We start from the raw sequence: 21,664 nt of genomic DNA, 5'->3' as shown, positions 1-21,664 counted from the left end.
CCCTCTTGAAGAATGTGGGAACAGCAGACTGGGATAAGGATTGATTGAATATGTCTGTAAACACACCAGCCAGCTGGTCTGCGCATGCTCTGAGGACGCGGCTAGAGATGCCGTCTGGGCCTGCAGCCTTGTGAGGGTTAACACGTTTAAATGTTTTACTCACGTTGGCTGCAGTGAAGGAGAGCCAGCAGGTTTTGGTAGTGGGCAGTGTCAGTGGCACTGTATCGTCCTCAAAGCGAGCAAAGAAGTTGTTTAGTTTGTTTGGGAGCAAGACATTGTGGTCCGCGACGGGGCTGGTTTTCTTTTGTAGTCCGTGATTGACTGTAGATCCTGCCACATACCTCTCGTGTCTGAGCTGTCGAATTGCGAATCCACTTTGTCTCCATATTGACGCTTAGCTTGTTTGATTGCCTTGCGGAGAAAATAGCTACACTGTTCGTATTCAGTAATGTTTCCGGTCACCTTGCCCTGATTAAAAGCAGTGGTTTGCGAATGCTGCCCTCAATCCACGGTTTCTGGTTGGGGAAGGTTTTAATAGACGCTGTGGGTACAACATCACCAATGCACTTGCTAATAAACTCGCTCACCGAATCAGCGTATTCATCAATGTTGCTGTTCGACGCTATGCGGAACATATCCCAGTCCACGTGATCGAAGCAATCTTGAAGTGTGGAATCCGATTGGTCGGACCAGCGTTGAACAGACCTGAGCATGGGTGCTTACTGTTTTAGTTTCTGTCTATAGGCTGGGAGAAACTAAATGGAGTTGTGTTCAGATTTTCCGAAAGGAGGGCAGGGGAGGGCTTTATGTGCGTTGCGGAAGTTAGAATAACAATGATCCAGGGTTTTGCCAGCCCGGGTCGCGCAATCAATATGCTGGTAAAGTTTAGGGAGCCTTGTTTTCAGATTAGCCTTGTTAAAATCTCCAGCTACAGGATATGTGGTTTCCAGTTTACATTGAGTCAAATGAAGTTCTTTCAGGGCCGTCGATGTGTCTGCTTGGGGGGGTGGGGGGGGGAATATATACGACTGTGATTATGATCGAAGATAATTATCTTGGTAGATAATGCGGTCGACATTTAATTGTAAGGAATTCTAAGTCAGGTGAACAAAAGGACTTGAGTTCCTGTATGTTGTTATGATCACACCACGTCTCGTTAATCATAAGGCATACACCCCCGCCCTTCTTCTTACCAGAGAGATGCTTGTTTCTGTCGGCGCGATGCGTGAAGAAACCAGGTGGCTGTACCGACTCTGATAGCGTGTCTCGAGTGAGCCATGTTTCCGTGAAACAGAGAACGTTACAGTCTCTGATGTCTCTCTGGAAGGCAACCCTTGCTCGGATTTCGTCTACCTTGTTGTCAAGAGACTGGACATTGGCGAGTAGCATGCTCGGGAGCGGTGCACGATTTGCCCGTCTACGGAGCCTGACCAGAAGACCGCTCCGTCTGCCCCTTCTGCGACACCGCTGTTTTGGGTCGCCTACTGGGATCCGATCCATTGTCTTGGGTGGTGGTCCAAACAGAGGATCCGCTTCGGGAAAGTCGTATTCCTGGTCGTAATGTTGGTAAGTTGACGTTGCTCTTATATCCAATAGTTCCCCCCGGCTGTATGTAATAAGACTTAAGATTTCCTGGGGTAATACTGCATAGTTTCCTAAGAAAGCGAAGTGTGGTGTCCATCTCTGTCAGCGCCAAACACAGGAGAAAAGATCTCCTCTGATGCCCAGAATCCTTCAATTCAAAGTCCCATTAATCTGCAATTGTTATAATGTCAAAATACATTTGGTACTCACCAAAATATGTAGTTTCACAGAGTAACTACAGTCATTACTGCCATTACACAGGGTATGTACTTCCAAAAAAAGGTCTAAATAAAAATTATCTATTGTTTCTGACCAAGTGCGCTTGAGCCAAATTTACCATTCGTTATCGCCAAAAGAATCACTCATTATTATTGCCAAGCACAGGTAGGCTGATCCAGCAGCAGTACAGTATCCCGAATGATCATTGATTTTATTTAGCCATTTCTTGGAAGTACACACCATGCTTAATGGCAGTAATGATGATAGTTGCTCTGTGAAACTCTGCAAAAACAAATTTGCATTTTTTTGAGCATAAATTAGCCATAGCTCTGTGAGTGAGTAAGATTGAGCTTCATAATGATGAAAACTTGAACAGGATATTTGAACATTTTGAAATGTTGTACATTTTATATACAACTAATGTTGCCTAACAGGGAGGACATTTATGAGTGAGACATTTAAAAAAATATATATTTCACCTTTATTTTATTAGGCAAATCAGTTAAGAACAAATGATTATTTACAATGACGGCCTACCCCGGCCAAACCCTAACCCATTCCAGGCTGTATGGGCCTCCCCATACAGCCTGGAATCGAACAAGGGTCTGTAGTGACACCTCTAGCACTGAGATGCAGTGCCTTAGACCACTGTGCCACTCTGGAGCCCCTAAAAGGAGTGGAGATGCCAGGGATTGAACTCAGACTAACAACATAAAACATGGGAAAATAGATACAACTGAGTGTTTATATGTTTTCCCACCAAAGAAATTATGAAGCTTATTGAATGTCATTGTAGGAAAGGGTTGTTTTCTTTAAATTGAGAATTACAACAAACTGACATTAACAGGGTGAAAAGTGTTATCAGTGACACACCGAAAATCTTAAATAAAATACAATAATCATGAATAAAGGGTTATTGATAAGAGAAAATGTAAATAGAACTAGAAAATAATGAAGATTTAAAATGTTATTATAATGGCTTATATTTCTCATGGAAGTTGATGAATAACATCAGGGGCCATGGGAAAAATGCCTACATCCACTGAAAATGTTTTCAAAACGCATAAAATATCCCTTTAAGATGCACATTTTTGTGTTTTTAAGGTAAAGGACTCCTGACCTTATATTTAAAGTCTTTTGGAATCCACATTTTCACTAAGTAAGAAGTGATATTTCCTGGGGATAGAAAATTCATAGCATTGTCGGAATGACCCCAGCTAACGTTAGCAACTCACCAGTAGTGAGGGGGTTTGTTGTCAGCCACATTGAGGTATCCTGAGTACTGTTTGAAGTTAGGCTGCTTTTGAAGCCCAGGGAGGAACTTTATTGTATCTGCTTCAGGTGCCCCAATAGTCCCCGACGCTACCAACAGCAGGCACAACCCAAATTAAACATTTTGGGGTAAAATTTCATGCAATGTTAATAATTTGTTAGTTGGAGCTCGTGATGGGTTGTCACTAGTTACGACAGCCACAAAGTAAAACTAGGCTATATCAATGAAAACAAAAATGTGTTTGTTGGTCTTAATTTAGGGTTATGACTAATGTTAGCGGTGTGGTTAACGATAGGCTTAAAATATATTTTAAGTAGAGAAAGTGTACAAATAGGCGGGGTTTAGATATAATTATGGCTTTGTGGCTGTTGTAACTAGTAACGACTAGCGCGTATCAAATTGCGCACTGTTAGGTTCCGCACCTCAAATTGGGATGGTTGCTGGTTTGTTGTTTACTATTTGTTTCTGGTGACCCAACTTTGTATTATTTCGCATCTTGGTGGATAATTTGGCCATTGCAGTGTATGCGTCAGTTGATGAAGACAATACAAAAAGTAAACAAACATGCTCCGCCTCAGTCGCAAAGAAAATGCCGTTTTCCCCGTGATCCCGAAAGAAGATCAGAACCTCTACTTTGAAGGCGCAACTGGAAAACACACGACCGATCGCGGCTGTGCGAGGTGACTTGAAAATATATTGTAACGTTAACGCCTATTAGTTCTATTTTACTGTCCATCTAATTTTATCCTACTTGTTTTCCCTCCATCTCTCTCTGGTAGACTGTCATTGCTTGAAATTGTGCTGTTGCACATGACAATGCTTTTTATGTAAATTCCCATCCAAACCGGATTTTTTATTTTTTTTATTTTTATTTTTTACCTTTATTTAACTAGGCAAGGCAGTTAAGAATAAATTCTTATTTTCAATGATGGCCTAGGAACAGTGGGTTAACTGCCTGTTCAGGGGCATAACGACAGATTTGTACCTTGTCAGCTCAGCTTCCGGTTCCTAGTCCAACGCTCTAACAACTAGGCTACCCTGCCGCCCAATGGAATGAGGAGAACGTCACAGAATGGTGCCCTTCGGATCGTCCCATTGTGTGTAAATTGTCATAGTGGGGTTTGTATGTGTGTCTGACATGAAGTAAGACTTTTCTCTTTGATGTCCTAGGTTCCAGAGTATTTGAGGGTCAGGAGGGAATGCATCGTAAGAGCCGACTCACATGCAGGTAAGGCTCTCAACGTTGCCATCAAATGGGGCATGAAAGAGGTCCAAAATGGCAACGCTGGGTTTTACTCCTCCATTTACAGTAGTCTGTTCTTGAACTTTAATTGAACTCAGCATAAACAGCAGCACATTGCCTGTTTTTTTTCTTCCTCTGCAGCCTTGCATCCCACTGCGACGGCTGCCAACCATGGCGCAACACTTGACCTTGTCATCACATAATTCCATGGTCACATAGTTCCATGCGGGCAATAGACCAGTTGTACACTATTCTCCCTATTATAATTCTATGTACACTAATCTTCCAACATTACCATGGGTTGAAGAACTGAATGTGGCAATTTTCAGAATTCATCAAATCACTTGTCTTTTTCTTTCATCCATAAAGGCTCTCCCAACACATTTTCACTTGATGCCTACAGATCATGAAAAGTTGTGTTACTTTCCCCAGTTTCTGTGTTGTGGTTTTTCTTGTATGTGTATGTTTCAGGAAATGGCTTCCTGGATTCCCCCAAGCAGTTGATTGGTTGGCCCCATTGCTAATTGGAGCTGACCCCACCGTCTCGTCAGAGGATACAACTGTATCCCATGACAGACTCCTTCTCCAGCTAGAAAAGCCAGTGTTCCTTTGCTGAGAGAGAGCTGATGGTTATGTTCTGTGTTTGTTGCTCAGACAGAGAGCTTATTTGTATGTCCTGTGTTGGTTGTTGCTGAGAAGGAGCTGATGGTTATGTCTTGTGTTGGTTGTTGTTCAGAGACAGGCTTTTTGTTCCCAGGGCGGGAAGGGGAAGGCACCTAGGGAGTGCTTAGGCAAGAGGTCTGCGGGCATACATAACCTGTAGTATTTACTGTCTATGCACACTAGGTAAGACCTGGGCGGACCACCCCCTGTATTTTGGTTAGCGCACCAGGTGGTGCTAAAATATTAGGTAAGTAGTGGTTAGGTAGGTAAGTTAGGAGAGGGGGCTCTAACTTTTACTTTCTTTGCTTTGGTTCTGTCCAGCCCCTTTTCCCAAAATGTACAGTGTGAAGGAATAAATTCTCAGTAAATGGTCAATTCTCTGCCTTTGTCATCCTTACCTGCACCTACAATCCCATTCATCTTTCACTCCACGGGGAGTTGAGTTGTAGAAAGGTGTTGTGTTCCCTCTTCCAAGAGGTGTACGTAGCGAGGTGTTTTTAAATCAATGCATGGTTCTGAAACAGCAATAAATAGCTTATGCTTATGATTTAATGACTATCTTTAATATCCATTCTGAACACATTCTCAATAGGCTACATTCTAGTTGTACCTTATGATTACTGGAGGCATGTAAAACTAGTCATATGGCAGAAAACTGAAGCATATCAACTTTTCCACCGTGAAATGTTGGCCTTAACCTACAGGGATGAAATTTGGAGACCCAAGCCATAGGCTTCTTTAGCCATGCGCAAATTATAGTAGTAATGAGCGAGCTAGGAGAGACTTAGTCAACATAAATATTTGTTTAGCACTTTTGAAATTTACAGGGACAGAATTCAGAACATGATCCGTTCTTACAGTGTACTCCATGTACACCATGTCAGATCCGAAGGATAAATACAATGGGGCATATAAGCAGACAATGACATCTCTTACAATATTTGATGATTACGTTTCTCTAAAACAGGTTATAAGCTACATGTGCACCACCTAGTCAGAACAGTAGATAAAACTAAGAGGAGTAAATAGACAAAATTATTAGGGTGAGGCACATGGGCTACTAACAACTTACTACACAACATACACTTAGTATTACTTGCTTGGCTACAGTATACATATCTCCCTGGCATATTACATCATCTATGCAGCAGCATACAATACATTTTTGGACTCACCTTGTTGTGCTGTGCTTGCTTGAACAGGAAAATGGTGCGGTGGTCCTTCGTGGCCAAATTCTGTCATCGAAGTCTGGTTTCTCTGGATTTATGGTGCTTTCATAACAACTGGGAACTCAGAAAAATACAAGGTTGAATCATGATGACGTCATTGATCTTCAGGTCGTAGCTCTAGAAAGTGGCCGGATTTACAATTCCGAGTTGGATGACCGTACAAAACGTATTTTCCCTTTCGGAGCTTGTTTATTCCTGACTTCCCACTTGTCTTGAACTCATTGAAGCCAAGTTGTATTGAGCACGGCACACATCATGCTTCATTGACCGCATGGTCAATGTTGAATGTTTATAATTTTAAACGTGGAAAAGAGCCCCTTAATCCCAGATTTGGGACCACACAGCCACTCCACTGAATAGCAGGCTAGTGATTGATTTAAAATGCTTGCAGTTAGCCACTGTCACTGATTCTTTCCAAACCACTCATTGTTGAATTTGCGATTTCAAACTTGTTGTGTAATGTCCAATTGCCGATGAGCACCGATACGTTTTATCTATAATTTCTCTTCATCATTTCTCTTCATATGTCAAGGATTAAAAAGGATTTGCCAGTAGATTGTCGACTTGATTAATGATGATGTGTGCTAGCTGAGATTGTTTAATATACACTGCTCAAAAAAATAAAGGGAACACTTAAACAACACAATGTAACTCCAAGTCGATCACACTTCTGTGAAATTAAACTGTCCACCTAGGAAGCAACACTGATTCACAATAAATGTCACATGCTGTTGTGCAAATGGAATAGACAACAGGTGGAAATTATAGGCAATTAGCAAGACATCCCCAATAAAGGAGTGGTTCTGCAGGTGGTGACCACAGACCACTTCTCAGTTCCTATGCTTTCTGGCTGATGTTTTGGTCACTTTTGAATGCTGGCGGTGCTTTCACTCTAGTGGTAGCATGAGACGGAGTGTACAACCCACACATGTGGCTCAGGTAGTGCAGCTCATCCAGAATGGCACATCAATGCGAGCTGTGGCAAGGTTTGCGGTGTCTGTCAGAGTAGTGTCCAGAGCATGGAGGCGCTACCAGGAGACAGGCCAGTACATCAGGAGAAGTGGAGGAGGCCGTAGGAGGGCAACAACCCAGCAGCAGGACCGCTACCTCCGCCGTTGTGCAAGGAGGAGCACTGCCAGAGCCCTGCAAAATGACCTCCAGCAGGCCACAAATGTGCATGTGTCTGCTCAAACGGTCAGAAACAGACTCCATGAGGGTGGTATGAGGGCCCGACGTCCACAGGTGGGGGTTGTGCTTATAGCCCAACACCGTGCAGGACGTTTGGCATTTACCAGAGAACACCAAGATTGGCAAATTCGCCACTGGCGCCCTGTGCTCTTCACAGATGAAAGCAGGTTCACACTGAGCACATGTGACAGACGTGACAGAGTCTGGAGACGCCGTGGAGAACGTTCTGCTGCCTGCAACATCCTCCAGCATGACCGGTTTGGTGGTGGGTCAGTCATGGTGTGGGGTGGCATTTCTTTGGGGGGCCGCACAGCCCTCCATGTGCTTGCCAGAGGTAGCCTGACTGCCATTAGGTACCGAGATGAGATCCTCAGACCCCTTGTGAGACCATATGCTGGTGCGGTTGGCCCTGGGTTCCTCCGAATGCAAGACAATGCTAGACCTCATGTGGCTGGAGTGTGTCAGCAGTTCCTACAAGAGGAAGGCATTGATGCTATGGATTGGCCCGCCCGTTCCCCAGACCTGAATCCAATTGAGCACATCTGGGACATCATGTCTCGCTCCATCCACCAACGCCACGTTGCACCACAGACTGTCCAGGAGTTGGCGGATGCTTTAGTCCAGGTCTGGGAGGAGATCCCTCAGGAGACCATCCGCCACCTCATCAGGAGCATGCCCAGGCGTTGTAGGGAGGTCATACAGGCACATGGAGGCCACACACACTACTGAGCCTCATTTTGACTTGTTTTAAGGACATTACATCAAAATTGGATCTAGGATGTGTTATTTTAGTGTTCCCTTTATTTTTTTGAGCAGTGTATATGTTTTTCCTCTTTTTCTTCCCAATTGGTAGTTATAGTCTTGTCCCGTACTCCCGTACAGACTCGGGAGAGGCGAAGGTCGAGAGCAATGCATCCTCCAAAACACAACCCAACCAAACCGCACAGCTTCTTGACACAATGCACACTTAACCCGGGTCAGCCGCACCAATGTGTCGGAGGAGACACCTGACTACCGTGTCAGCGTGCACTGCGTCCGGACCGCCACAGGAGTCGCTAGTGCGTGATGGGACAAGGACACCCCTGCCGGCAAAACCCTCCCCTAACCCGGACAATGCTGGGCCAATTGTGCGTCGCCCCATGGGTCTCCCGGGTTTGAGTCTGGACTCAAACCCAGAATCTATTGTGGCACAGCTAGCACTGTTGTGCAGTGCCTTAGACCACTGCGCCACTTGGGAGGCCGCTAGCTAAGATTTTGAAAGTAGGATGTTGATATGATCAGTCCAATCAAAGCTACTGTACATATAACGTGATTTGCCTTCTTGGATGGGAACTTCTAATGTAACTCTATGGCAGCACCCAAGGGGCTAGAATTTTCTAGCTCTACCCTTAGACTTGGCGGTGACGTAGTGTCCCAATGAGTGACAGAACACTGAGACAATAACGGCGCAACGCTCCGTATTTTCTGCCGGCTTGCCCCACCACTACAGAAAGCACTGAGCTACACCTGCATTTTGGCGCTGCCTTATTCAAGAAAACAAAAAAGAGACCATGTTAGTATGCAGCTTTATTAACTCAATGATATCTATATATTTTTTACATTGTTTGCAAACTGATATGTGACACGTATTAATGCCAAAATAACATGCAAAACAGCCCTGTTTTTTTTTTGGGGGGGGTTGCAAAAAATATGGGTCTCAAAACAGGTGGGGCTCTGCTCTGAATGACGGGTTGCCACTGGTTGGGAAATGAATCATTATGGAACACAGGTCATACGTAGAAGCTTAAACCTAGAGCGTGGCGCGTGGTTCACGACTGGACCGTTGTCATCATAGTTCCATGATTAGTGAGAATTGTTAGGGTAGATTTATAGCACTACTGTTCAACCCCTATTGTACAGTTCCCACCTTGCAATATCTCATGGATTAAACAATTTAATATGGCAACTTCAGGATGAATCAAAACACAATTTTTTATTCACCAATATATTTTGTGCTTAAAGGCTCTCCAAACCTGTTTATTTTATTATAAATACTTATCTAACCCTAAATCATTAGCAAGATCAGAGTATTATTTTTTTATAAATCAAGCATCTACTGTGATTTATTCCCCCCAAAAATGGAGAAAAGAAAAACAACCAAATAGTTTTACTGCATGCCAAAACTGCCCTTGCACATACTTAAAGTGAAAGGAAGAAAATTAAATGAAAAGTTAGTATATAATTGCAGTGAAAAACTGCAGAGTAATGTCAAGATCTGATCTAGATATCCCACTATCACCCAGATCTTACTCCAACTGGCTGCAGTACACACTCATACCACCAGAGGAAGCTATGAATCGGTGTGTAAACTGGGCAAGTTAGTTTTTATTAAACACTGATTATGTCCTCTAACCTTCAATCACAACAAGTGTTAGCTCTAGATAAAGTGCTTTTCTGTCTCAGCCACCACAGAGGAGATGAACACAAAATAACTTTATGGTCCATAAGACCTGGCTCTAAACATTCTAATGAGCACACCACCAACTTGTCAGTTGTTAATGTGTTCTAATGAAAAACAATAATGTTATACAACCAAATGAAAAATGATTCCCCAAGTAAAAAACAATATTGCACATAATCTTACAAAACGCTAAGACTTTGTCCACAGTGATAAAACAGTGTACAACAAAGGACAACAAACATCGCCATAGGCTACTGTTTTTGACTGCAGTGTTATATACAAAGCAAAAGGAACATCTCTCAGGCCCATCTATTCAACGCATAAACTCATATTACGTTACGCAACATTAATTTAGCAAGATTGACAACAATATTGTGAACTTATACTTTTTTTTGCAAAATACTTGTTTTCAATGTCTAACTATGTAACCACGAGGCAATCATTCTCAAGTTATTTTTTTCTGTGACCAAAGCAATATCTTGTAGTTTAATCACAGACCCCCAAAGGGAGCCCTAGTGTAGATGGAGGACACTCCCCTTCCAAACCACTTGCCTTGTACATATAAGTCATCACACCATATACCACTGAAACAAATATTTCCACATAAGACCATGCAAACAGTAATTATAAAACACATTGGAAATTCAAACAAACTAATTTCCCATAAATCCTTTTTTCACCAACATTTGAGATATTTTCTTTATAAATAGATTAAAGGCTCAGTCAATGCAGGCAATGTTGTAGTAAAATTCCAAAATAGCCAAGTATTTTGAAAGTTGATATGAGTGTCTATTAATCAAATGGTGTAATAATAGGAGAGAGTCATATGGTTGTAGTCATATATTGGCCATATGTAAAAACTAGCAGTGGCTAGACCAGTCGCTAGAGTTTGCTCTAGTAAGAGATCTGATGTAACTGGCAGAGAACTACCAGTGAATTGCAGTTAACATTTCACACATCAATCAAAATGTAAAACAAAGAACTTTACTATCTTTAAGTTCTAACAACACTTTATTGCACGATTGTTGTCAATTCAACTTGATAAAACTTTCAAAGTTGCAGTCTGGGCTAAGAGTTTCTCTAGACTAAATGTGGATTGAAGAGGATGGAATAATCAAGAGCGCCATTTGTGAAAGTAATAAAAAAGCACTGGGGAGGGGGGGGGACTGCCCCCGGACTCCCAAACAAATTGCACCATAATGGTATAAGTATTGCCTCAAGATACTGTATAATATATTCAGGAAAGTTCTCTTCCAAAGCTGAAAATGACTCCTGTCCAGAAAGACTCTCAGGTCAATAGTTAATAGGTAAAGCCGGGTCAAGTCTTGGAGGAGACAAACCACCAGCATTGATATGTATTTCTATATATGCCTACCCTTTTTCTGATATCTTTTGTATGTTCCTTTAGATGTGTTCATTTACAAATAACTCTAATACTAGCAGAATTCACAACATATGAGTCTGACTTTCAAACAACACTTTAAACATAAATACTGGGTTCAACAGCTCTATAAACTAGTTTCATTTGTTGTTTTGAACCCTCTATTATATATATTATATATATTTTTTCGTAGTTCCACTACAAGTGCAAGTGACTTTCAAAACACAAAAATAAATACATGATGATGGTTGTCATTGTGATATATTAATAAATTCCTTAGACATATGAAATCTACATACAAAATAGATGAGTAAAAAAATAAATAACATGAATATGTGAGACCAAATTTCAGCTATTGCACATTCCTTTCAAAATGCACTTCATACGTCTTTGTTGTAATTAGCTAATAATCCATTCATTGTCAGGGCCATACATATTGGCTCAAATCTGTGCCAATTTTGTGGATACGAAATCACATATTTGGATTATACTGCATAGGGTTCAGTGTTACGGAAGGGGTGAGTTTCATAGCTGTGTAACCCTTTTCCATTCCATCACTTTTTATATATATTATTATTTAATTGCACACTAACCCTTCAACCTAATGCACAATTTGTACTCTGTAATTTAAATCAATATTAGACTTTCATAGATCGATTTCATTTAAAAAATATTTTTTTTATATGGCACATGTAAACATATCTAAATTTGGCAAAACAACATATATTTTTTTGCGATAATTAAAATTATATCTCTATTATATAAATATGCATAACTTTTGTCTATAAACATAAACAACATTTTGTTTTCTAGGTGGAAAAATTTTAATTTAATGAACTGGTGAATTCATTAAATCACCTGTTGCACAGTGGGGGACAGTGCAGGTGCAGTACTCGTCAGGGATACAGTGACAGTTACCATAGTGATAGGAGCCTAAGCCATCCAAAAGCAGTTTTGAACCGACCCTTTGAGAGAAGGAACATTTTCTCCACTAGAAGCTTTTTAGTAAGTCACAAACATACTACACTCATAATTAACAACACGTCAGAGCTTTTACACTATTTACAGTGATCCACACTGGGGTCAAGGGGTGTGGGTGTCTGACAATGATGAACTCACTGCTCATAATATTTCCCTGTCTCTTTTCAGTTTCTCGTTCTTAGTGGAAAGGTCGTCTGACATAAGAGCAGGGGCTCTTTTTCAATTGTCTTTCCTCGATTCTTTGTCTCTCCTCTGTCCAAGGAGGCGAGCAAAGGGGATAGTAGGAATCAAGGAAAGAACATTGAGAAAGAGCCCCTGCTTTTCTGTCAGACGACCTTTCCGCTAAGAACGCCCCTCACAGTTTAACAACGTATCAATATCTTAAGTCAAGCTAGCCTTGTTGTTTTTGGCACTAACAGTGGCTGGATCTAGACGGGACACATAGACACTTAGAAAGGGGGAAAAGGGAGAAGTATAAATATGATGACAGTGCGAGAGCAAAAACAAAGTACAGCGACATGAGGACGACATGTTGCAGAGTACTCAAGATGAGGTCAAAGTTCATAGAGCACGATCTATGTCATCACGGAGGCTTGTTCGTTTCTCTCCCATCTTCCTCCAAACTTTGTTCCTTCGTTCACAACTTACCCTGATTAAAAGAATGACCAAGTTCTCTTCAAACCACCAACCATGACCATGGGTAGCAGTCTTTCTCGACGGTGGTCATCTCCGCACTTAATGAACAGGGTTTCCCACAGGAGTCTTTTGGTATTCTCTCTTCGCTGTGGTTTCTCAGGGTCTTATATACACGACTAGCTACACAACGTCAACATCCTCAGTTCTCCACTAACCACTGTTCAGTCTTGCGTTAGGCTACTCCATGTTGATAGGTAGGTGACTCCAAATCGATGGCACTCTAAAACATCCCCTCATAACAAACCACAATCGGATGAATGAGACACTTAAGCTGCGTCTACACAGGCATCCCAATTCTGATATTTTTTTCCAATAATTGGTCTTTTGACCAATCATATCAGATCTTTTTCAGAGCTTATCTGATTGGTCAAAAGACCAATTACTGAAGAAAACATCATAATTGGGCTACCTGTGCAAACGCAGCCTTAAACACACACAGACACACACATCACACTGAACAACCCAGCTCACCTAACCCTCTGTATCCTTGACTCCATAACCAAGTGACCAGTGGATTGACCAATAGGCAGCTATGAATAGCACAAAGGGTGTGGAACTGGACAGTGATGGCTACCTGCAATCAGCACAGGGCAGTATTTCACGCTATTTCATTTCAGAGTACTGATTGATAATCTTGCTGGGTGAATTGGAAGTGGACTAAACCTTTCCTTTGTAGGTTATTTGAGTCACGGACAGGGGGAGGCGAAGTCTCTGAGCCATCTGCTCTAGATGATATGTGGTCTGGATATGAAGCTAAAAGAGGCTACCTCTGACATCTTATAGGACCGGAAAAGGCTCTAAAGTGTGTGAGGTAATCTAAATAGCATCCTACTAGTCTGAATAGATTCTGTGTTTGTGTGTGTGAGAGTGTGTTTTAAGGCAAACAGAAGATAGCGTGAAGAGACGCAAGGTGAGATGGGGTATTGCTTGGGTGTGAGCGGAGTGTCTGACAGAAACAAATGGAAGGGGGGATCAGGGACTTGGGGGGAGGCTGCTCTCTCAAGAGTAGATGGTGATGACCTCACGACCGCCACCGCGAACCAGTAGAACCCTGTTGAGACCTTCAGTCAGGACCTCCAGGAACTCCATGTCTGAGAGCACGCAAAATATAAGGAAAACAACTAACTGGTGCACCTCTGTAGCGTTATGCTTACTTTTACTAGTAGCCAGATACTTACTTGTTTAATATTTATTTTATTAAAATGTTTACCTACCTCCAACTATTTTTTATAATAATTTCTCTCTTTATTATAAATAGTTTTTTAATGTATTTTTTTGATTCCAATTACTTTTTTGTATATATATATTTTATTTTACCCCCTTTTCTCCCCAAATTTGTGGTATCAAATTGTTAGTAGTTACTATCTTGTCTCATCGCTACAACTCATGCGTCCTCCGAAATACAACCCAACCAAGCCGCACTGCTTCTTAACACAGCGCGCATCCAAGCGCGCATCCCGGAAGCCAGCCAGCTGCACCAATGTGTCGGAGGAAACACAGCGCACCTGGCGACCTGGTTAGCGTGCACTGCGCCCGGCCCGCCACAGAAGTCGCTAGTGCGCAATGAGACAAGGATATCCCTCCTGGGCCAAACCCTCCCTAACCCGGATGAAACAAGGCCAATTGTGCATCGCCCCATGGACCTCTTGGTCGCGGCCGGCTGCGACAGAGCCTGGGCGCAAACCCAGAGTCTCTGGTGGCACAGCCCTAGACCACCCGGAAGGCCCCATTTTAATGTATTTTTTTGCGAGGTTCTGTCTCTTTTTTTCTTTCTTAAAAAAAAAGTATTTAATCATAGGCATATAATACCATCGACAGCCATTAGAAATAACCATCCCACATTGGGGAAGTGGGAGGTAAGGTTCATGTTCCACCAGACTACCCTCCACCCCTCTCCCAGAACACCTCTTCAGCCTTCTTCAGCCCACTACCCCAGTGTGGTGGACACAAAAAAAGCAAACTAAAACTAAAAAGCAAGATAAGATACTTATTTGTAACGACACAGCTTCTATGGGCAGATAAGCTGTGTGAAGATGACTTAAGACATACTCCATTCTGTAAACTCCATGGGAGTGTTAACATGAGTAAAGCTATAGTATGTTAATTTAAAGATCCTACAGAAAGATGCTGTGGAAGCCAGGGGGCTGATGCTGTTGTAGTCCATGTGGGGTCAAACAACATTAGGAGGGCTAGCTCGGAACTGCTGAAAATGGATTTTTAAAAACTGATTCTAGCTTTGAAAGTTTCTAAAAAAGCAGCCAATTATTTCAGGCCAGGTACCATCGTTGGACCGTGCCTGTGAAAGATTCATCAGCAGGCTACTAGCATTACATACCTGGCTAAAAGATTACTGTAGCTTTGTTGGTGTTACCCTTTCTATGAGCTTATAATATAAACTACACCGTGAAAGGTACTGTTTACTTGACTTGAATCATGTTTAATCATACATGTAACAGCAGTTTACAGCACATTCTTCCTCTCCCCAATTCACTTAAACTGTATTTCTTTATTTCCCTTGGGCTTCACCTGAGTACCCCTAGTGGCTGGAATACAACTATATTAAGCCCCTTACATTGGCATAACGTTTAGAGATAAACCTTTGTCACCTTCTGGAAACAGAAGACGCTTTACAGGAATGACAGAGTCCATCCAAATCATCTTGGCTCCTAGACAATGACTTATCAATGAACCAAGCCCTGCTCAGATAATCCCTACCATTGTGTCTCTGAGTTGTCGTAGTGCTGCATCAAATGTACATTGTCCCATGAACGTTGGAAGTCATAATATAAATCCTGTTCGGGCTAGGAGCAAGTATATTCATGTACGGATGAAAAGCGTGCCCAAAGTAAACTGTTTGCTACTCAGGCCCAGAAGCAAATATATGCATAGTATTAGTAGATTTGGATGGATAACACTCTGAAGTTTCTAAAACTGTTTGAATGATGTCTGTGAGTATAACAATGGGTATTCTATGGGGATATGGATTTCTAAGGCACTTGCTTGCAGTTCCTATCACTTCCACTGGATGTCAAAAGTCTTTAGAAATTGGTTGATGTTTTTCCTTTGTGTAATTTACATTTACATTTAAGTCATTTAGCAGACGCTCTTATCCAGATTGGAAGAAGTAGGGCAGTTCAGAACGAGGGCCGAGTGCAGTGTACTGTTTGTTAGAGGCGCGTGACCTGAAAGCACTCTCCACATTGTTTTTGTTCGGTATTGAACACAGTTTATCCCGTCTTAAATTGTATCGATTATTTATGTTAAAATATACCTAAAGTTGCATTAGGAAAGTTGTTTGAAATGTTTGGACAAAGATTACAGGTAACTTATGAGATATTTTGTAGTCATGTTGCGCGAGTTGGAACCAGTGTTTTTCTGGATCAAACGTGCCAAATAAATGGACATTTTGGATATATAACGATGGAATTAATTGAAAAAAAGGACCATTTGTGATGTTTATGGGACATATTGGAGAGCCAACAGAAAAGCTCGTCAAAGGAAAGGCATGAATTATATCTTTATTTCTGAGTTTCGTGTTGCGCCTGTTGAAACATGATAGTCTGTGTTTGTTTGATGGGGTGCTATCCTCAGATAATAGCATGGTTTGCTTTCGCCATAAAGCCTTTTTGAAATCTGACATTTTGGCTGGATCAACAACAAGTTTAGCTTTAATTTGGTGTATTGCATGTGTGATTTCATGAAAGTTTAATATTTATTGTAATTTAATTTGAATTTGGCGCTCTGCCATTTCACCGGATGTTGTCGAGGGATTCCGCTAGTAGAATGTCTAGCCATAACAGGTTTATAAGTAACCTAATTTATGTCCCTCTAAGTCCCTGAATGCCTCTGTCAATCCTATAGCTATTGTATGCAGTAATCATATGTCTATGAACCAGAGTTAAACTATTATCACTGAGGCAGTGTGTCCTAGTAGGAAGTTCACTGTGTGCAGCTCACCCTGCGCTATCAGCTCAACTATAAATATAACTTTCATGTCTATTTCTGATAAGATGCTCAGTAAAACAATCAAGCATCCCCCAAAATTGCTAAAAATAGCCGACATTAACATCCTGTATGTAGCCTAAGAAACAAGGTTAATGAAATCGACAACTTGATAGTAACAGATGACATTCAAATACTGATCTCTGAAACTCACTTAGATAATACCTTTGATGGTATAGTGGTAGGAATACATAGTTATAACACGCAAAAATAAATGCTAACGGGGGGTGGTGTTGTGGTTTATATTCCAGTTAAGCGTAGAGAGGATCTCATGTCAAATACTGTTGAAGTAATATGGATACAGGTTCATCTGCCCCACATAAAGCCCATTCTTGTAGGAAGCTGCTATAGACCACCAAGCGCTAACAGTCAGTATCTGGATAATATGCGTAAAATGCTTGATAATGTATGTGATATTAACAGAGAGGTATAGAGGGCTTGCAGTTGCATCCATCACAAATCACCTAGCAACCGCACAAGGCGCCATGTTGGAAGATCAGTCAGTCTGGGGAAAGTCCACATGGCTGGCTGCATTTTGCTTTCAGATTGCCCATTATTTAATTTTTTTGAAGGATCCAGAAAACAGAGGCAATGGGGAGAACCTATTCAAGTAAAAACATATATTTTGAAAATGATAGCTACAGGAACTTTGTGTGCAGGCTAACACAAATGAGCTGCTAACATAGCTAGCTAGCTACAGTATCTAACTAACTTTACATACTGTATAGCTCAAATCAAAACAAAATCAAATCAAATCAAATTTATTTGTCACATACACATGGTTAGCAGATGTTAATGCGAGTGTAGCGAAATGCTTGTGCTTCTAGTTCCGACAATGCAGTGATAACCAACAAGTAATCTAACTAACAATTCCAAAACTACTGTCTTATACACAGTGTAAGGGGATAAGGAATATGTACATAAGGATATATGAATGAGTGATGGTACAGAGCAGCATACAGTAGATGGTATCGAGTACAGTATATACATATGAGATGAGTATGTAGACAAAGTAAACAAAGTGGCATAGTTAAAGTGGCTAGTGACATAAGAATGCAGTCGATGATCTAGAGTACAGTATATACATATGCATATGAGATGAATACTGTAGGGTAAGTAACATTATATAAGGTAGCATTGTTTAAAGTGGCTAGTGATATATTTACATCATTTCCCATCAATTCCCATTATTAAAGTGGCTGGAGTTGGGTCAGTGTCAATGACAGTGTGTTGGCAGCAGCCACTCAATGTTAGTGGTGGCTGTTTAACAGTCTGATGGCCTTGAGATAGAAGCTGTTTTTCAGTCTCTCGGTCCCAGCTTTGATGCACCTGTACTGACCTCACCTTCTGGATGATAGCGGGGTGAACAGGCAGTGGTTTGGGTGGTTGATGTCCTTGATGATCTTTATGGCCTTCCTGTAACATCGGGTGGTGTAGGTGTCCTGGAGGGCAGGTAGTTTGCCCCCGGTGATGCGTTGTGCAGACCTCACTACCCTCTGGAGAGCCTTACGGTTGAGGGCGGAGCAGTTGCCGTACCAGGCGGTGATACAGCCCGCCAGGATGCTCTCGATTGTGCATCTGTAGAAGTTTGTGAGTGCTTTTGGTGACAAGCCGAATTTCTTCAGCCTCCTGAGGTTGAAGAGGCGCTGCTGCGCCTTCTTCACGACGCTGTCAGTGTGAGTGGACCAATTCAGTTTGTCTGTGATGTGTATGCCGAGGAACTTAAAACTTGCTACCCTCTCCACTACTGATCCATCGATGTGGATAGGGGGTGTTCCCTCTGCTGTTTCCTGAAGTCCACAATCATCTCCTTAGTTTTGTTGACGTTGAGTGTGAGGTTATTTTCCTGACACCACACTCCGAGGGCCCTCACCTCCTCCCCTGTAGGCCGTCTCGTCGTTGTTGGTAATCAAGCCTACCACTGTTGTGTCGTCCGCAAACTTGATGATTGAGTTGGAGGCGTGCATGGCCACGCAGTCGTGGGTGAACAGGGAGTACAGGAGAGGGCTCAGAACGCACCCTTGTGGGGCCCCGTGTTGAGGATCAGCGGGGAGGAGATGTTGTTGCCTACCCTCACCACCTGGGGGCGGCCCGTCAGGAAGTCCAGAACCCAGTTGCACAGGGCGGGGTCGAGACCCAGGGTCTCGAGCTTGATGACGAGCTTGGAGGGTACTATGGTGTTGAATGCCGAGCTGTAGTCGATGAACAGCATTCTCACATAGGTATTCCTCTTGTCCAGGTGGGTTAGGGCAGTGTGCAGTGTGGTTGAGATTGCATCGTCTGTGGACCTATTTGGGCGGTAAGCAAATTGGAGTGGGTCTAGGGTGTCAGGTAGGGTGGAGGTGATATGGTCCTTGACTAGTCTCTCAAAGCACTTCATGATGACGGAAGTGAGTGCTACGGGGCGGTAGTCGTTTAGCTCAGTTACCTTAGCTTTCTTGGGAACAGGAACAATGGTGGCCCTCTTGAAGCATGTGGGAACAGCAGACTGGTATAGGGATTGATTGAATATGTCCGTAAACACACCGGCCAGCTGGTCTGCGCATGCTCTGAGGGCGCGGCTGGGGATGCCGTCTGGGCCTGCAGCCTTGCGAGGGTTAACACGTTTAAATGTCTTACTCACCTCGGCTGCAGTGAAGGAGAGACCGCATGTTTTCGTTGCAGGCCGTGTCAGTGGCAATGTATTGTCCTCAAAGCGGGCAAAAAAGTTATTTAGTCTGCCTGGGAGCAAGACATCCTGGTCCGTGACTGGGCTGGGTTTCTTCTTGTAGTTCACTAGCCAAGTGAATTAAATATCACCAGTTAGCTAACTTCATATTAGCTAGTTAGTTAGCCTGTTTCTTTGATGTTTTCTGTCCTCAGATACAGAGAGCTGTGTAACCCTGTCTGCAGATGAGGTCCCAATGAATGTTGCAAGAGAATAAGGGTAAATCCTTGTATACCAAGAATTATGTGTACCTATGTTAGCACATTTTGCAAACGAAAATATAGTTTAAAAGTCAATGTACTTTATAAACCTATTACAACTGGAGCAGGCCAACCCAGCTGGATGAGCAGGCTTCTGTTCTAGCCCAGCACTAACACACCTGATTGAATTTATCAAACCTAATTAGTTGATAATCAAGTGTGCTATTGCTTGGCTGGAACAGAAGTCTGCTCACCCAGTAGATCAGGGATCAGTGGAGTGAGGTTAACTTTTTTTTGTTCAACTGAAATTATGTTTTACTAATAGCCCACTTGTTACTAAGATGTCTTACCTTCACATACGAGTTAGACTACTTATTATTATACACATTTTTAAAATAGTGTTGATTCTGAAGTGTTTACTTGTTTTAATTGTTAACTATTTTTCAAGATGAAATTGTGATAACTTTGATTAATCACATCTCACAATCCTGTAATAGAAGGGAATCTAACTCTAATTTGTCTGTTATTTTTCTCAAGTGAACATTACCTAAATTTTTGTTCAGTTGTAAGCTCTCCAATTAGTTTTATTTGATTGTCACTCTTTTATCAGGATATCAGCCATGTGAACCCATTTTGCAGCTGATAACGGCATGCAACGCCAATGCAACCATAAGCCTACAGCAGTGGTTCCCAACTCCAGTCATGGAGTACCCCCCACAGCACATTTTTGTTGCAGCCCCAGACAAACATAGCTGATTCAACTCATTGAGGGCCTGATGATTAGTTGACAAGATGAATCAGGTGTGCTTTTCTGGGATAACAATAAAACTCTGTACTGTTGGGGAGACTTGAGGACCGGAGTTGGGAACCACTGGACTACAGTATGATGGCATTAGTCCAGCGTTTCCCAAAACTCAGTCCTCAGGACCAAAAGGAGTGCATGTTTCTTTTCTTCTCCCTAACACTACACAGCTGATTCAAGCATGGATGATGTTGGGATCCAGAATGTCTTCCAGCGGAACCTAACACCGCTCCTCTGGGCCATACCCCTCCCAGTCCACCAGATACTGGAGTTGACCCCCCCACAATGCCGTGAGTCCAGTACGGATCTGACAGCATACGCTGTACTCCCCTCGACGTCCAGGGGAGGTGGTGGGGTGTCGTGGGGGACAGCATCAGCTAGGGGACCAGGAACCACCGGCCTGAGAGAAGGGAGACATGAAACGAGAAACGAGTGCGAGAAATACCTGGATGTCCAGTGACGAAAGCTGTGTGTGCCCAGGTCAGCAGCTGACCCCTTATCCCTGTGGGAATGTAGATGCGCTCAGGAGGACAGTTCAGGAGTGCGGGCTCCCTCTCTCAAACCTGGCGGATGTCCACACCTACGTCCCAGGCCACTGGACCTACAACTCGGGCGGATGGGATTATAGGGGCACTCTAGACTGGGCAAGAGCCATGTGTCCTCCGAAACACGACCCAACCACAATGCCCACTTAACCTAGAAGCCAGCCACAATAATGTGTCGGATGAAACACAGTACACCTAGCACAGTGTCAGCGTGCATGCGCCTGTCCCGCCACAGGAGTCGCTAGAGCGTGAGACAAGGACATCCCTGCCGGCCAAACCCTCCCCTAACCCGGACGACGCTGGGCCAATTGTACGTCGCCCCATGGGTCTCCCGGTCGAGGCCGGCTGCGACAGAGCCTGGATTCTAACCAGGATTTCTAGTGGCACAGCTAGCAACTTCTATGTACTGCCTTAGACCACTGTGCTACCCGGGAGGCCGGATATTGCTCCTACTTGCCATCTCTTCAATCTAAGCCTGGGAAGCAAGAAGTCATTCCTCTACCCAAGAATA

General features: G+C 42.8%; 1 protein-coding gene and 1 long non-coding RNA gene across 2 annotated transcripts in view; one reads left to right on the top strand and one right to left on the bottom strand.

Moving 5' to 3' along the window:
* Positions 1-1,035: 1,035 nt before the first annotated feature.
* Positions 1,036-5,357, top strand: LOC115143635 (uncharacterized). Its single transcript, XR_003865678.2, has 3 exons — positions 1,036-3,756; positions 4,247-4,304; positions 4,461-5,357. It is a non-coding gene; the product is annotated as an uncharacterized LOC115143635 (long non-coding RNA).
* Positions 5,358-9,743: 4,386 nt separating this feature from the next.
* Positions 9,744-21,664, bottom strand: part of LOC115142852 (solute carrier family 12 member 5-like) — a 112,100-nt gene continuing 100,179 nt past the window's right edge. Inside the window, exon 27 of the mRNA XM_065016475.1 lies at positions 9,744-13,988. Coding sequence (XP_064872547.1) covers positions 13,897-13,988 — 92 coding nt within the window. The 3' untranslated portion in view covers positions 9,744-13,896. The remainder of the gene's footprint in view (positions 13,989-21,664) is intronic.

This window comes from Oncorhynchus nerka, unplaced genomic scaffold, assembly GCF_034236695.1.
Source record: "Oncorhynchus nerka isolate Pitt River unplaced genomic scaffold, Oner_Uvic_2.0 unplaced_scaffold_36___fragment_2___debris, whole genome shotgun sequence".
NCBI classification, from domain to species: Eukaryota; Metazoa; Chordata; class Actinopteri; order Salmoniformes; family Salmonidae; genus Oncorhynchus; species Oncorhynchus nerka.
The sequence above is the reverse complement of the archived record's forward strand: the minus strand, read 5'-3'. Positions and strand labels throughout refer to the sequence as shown.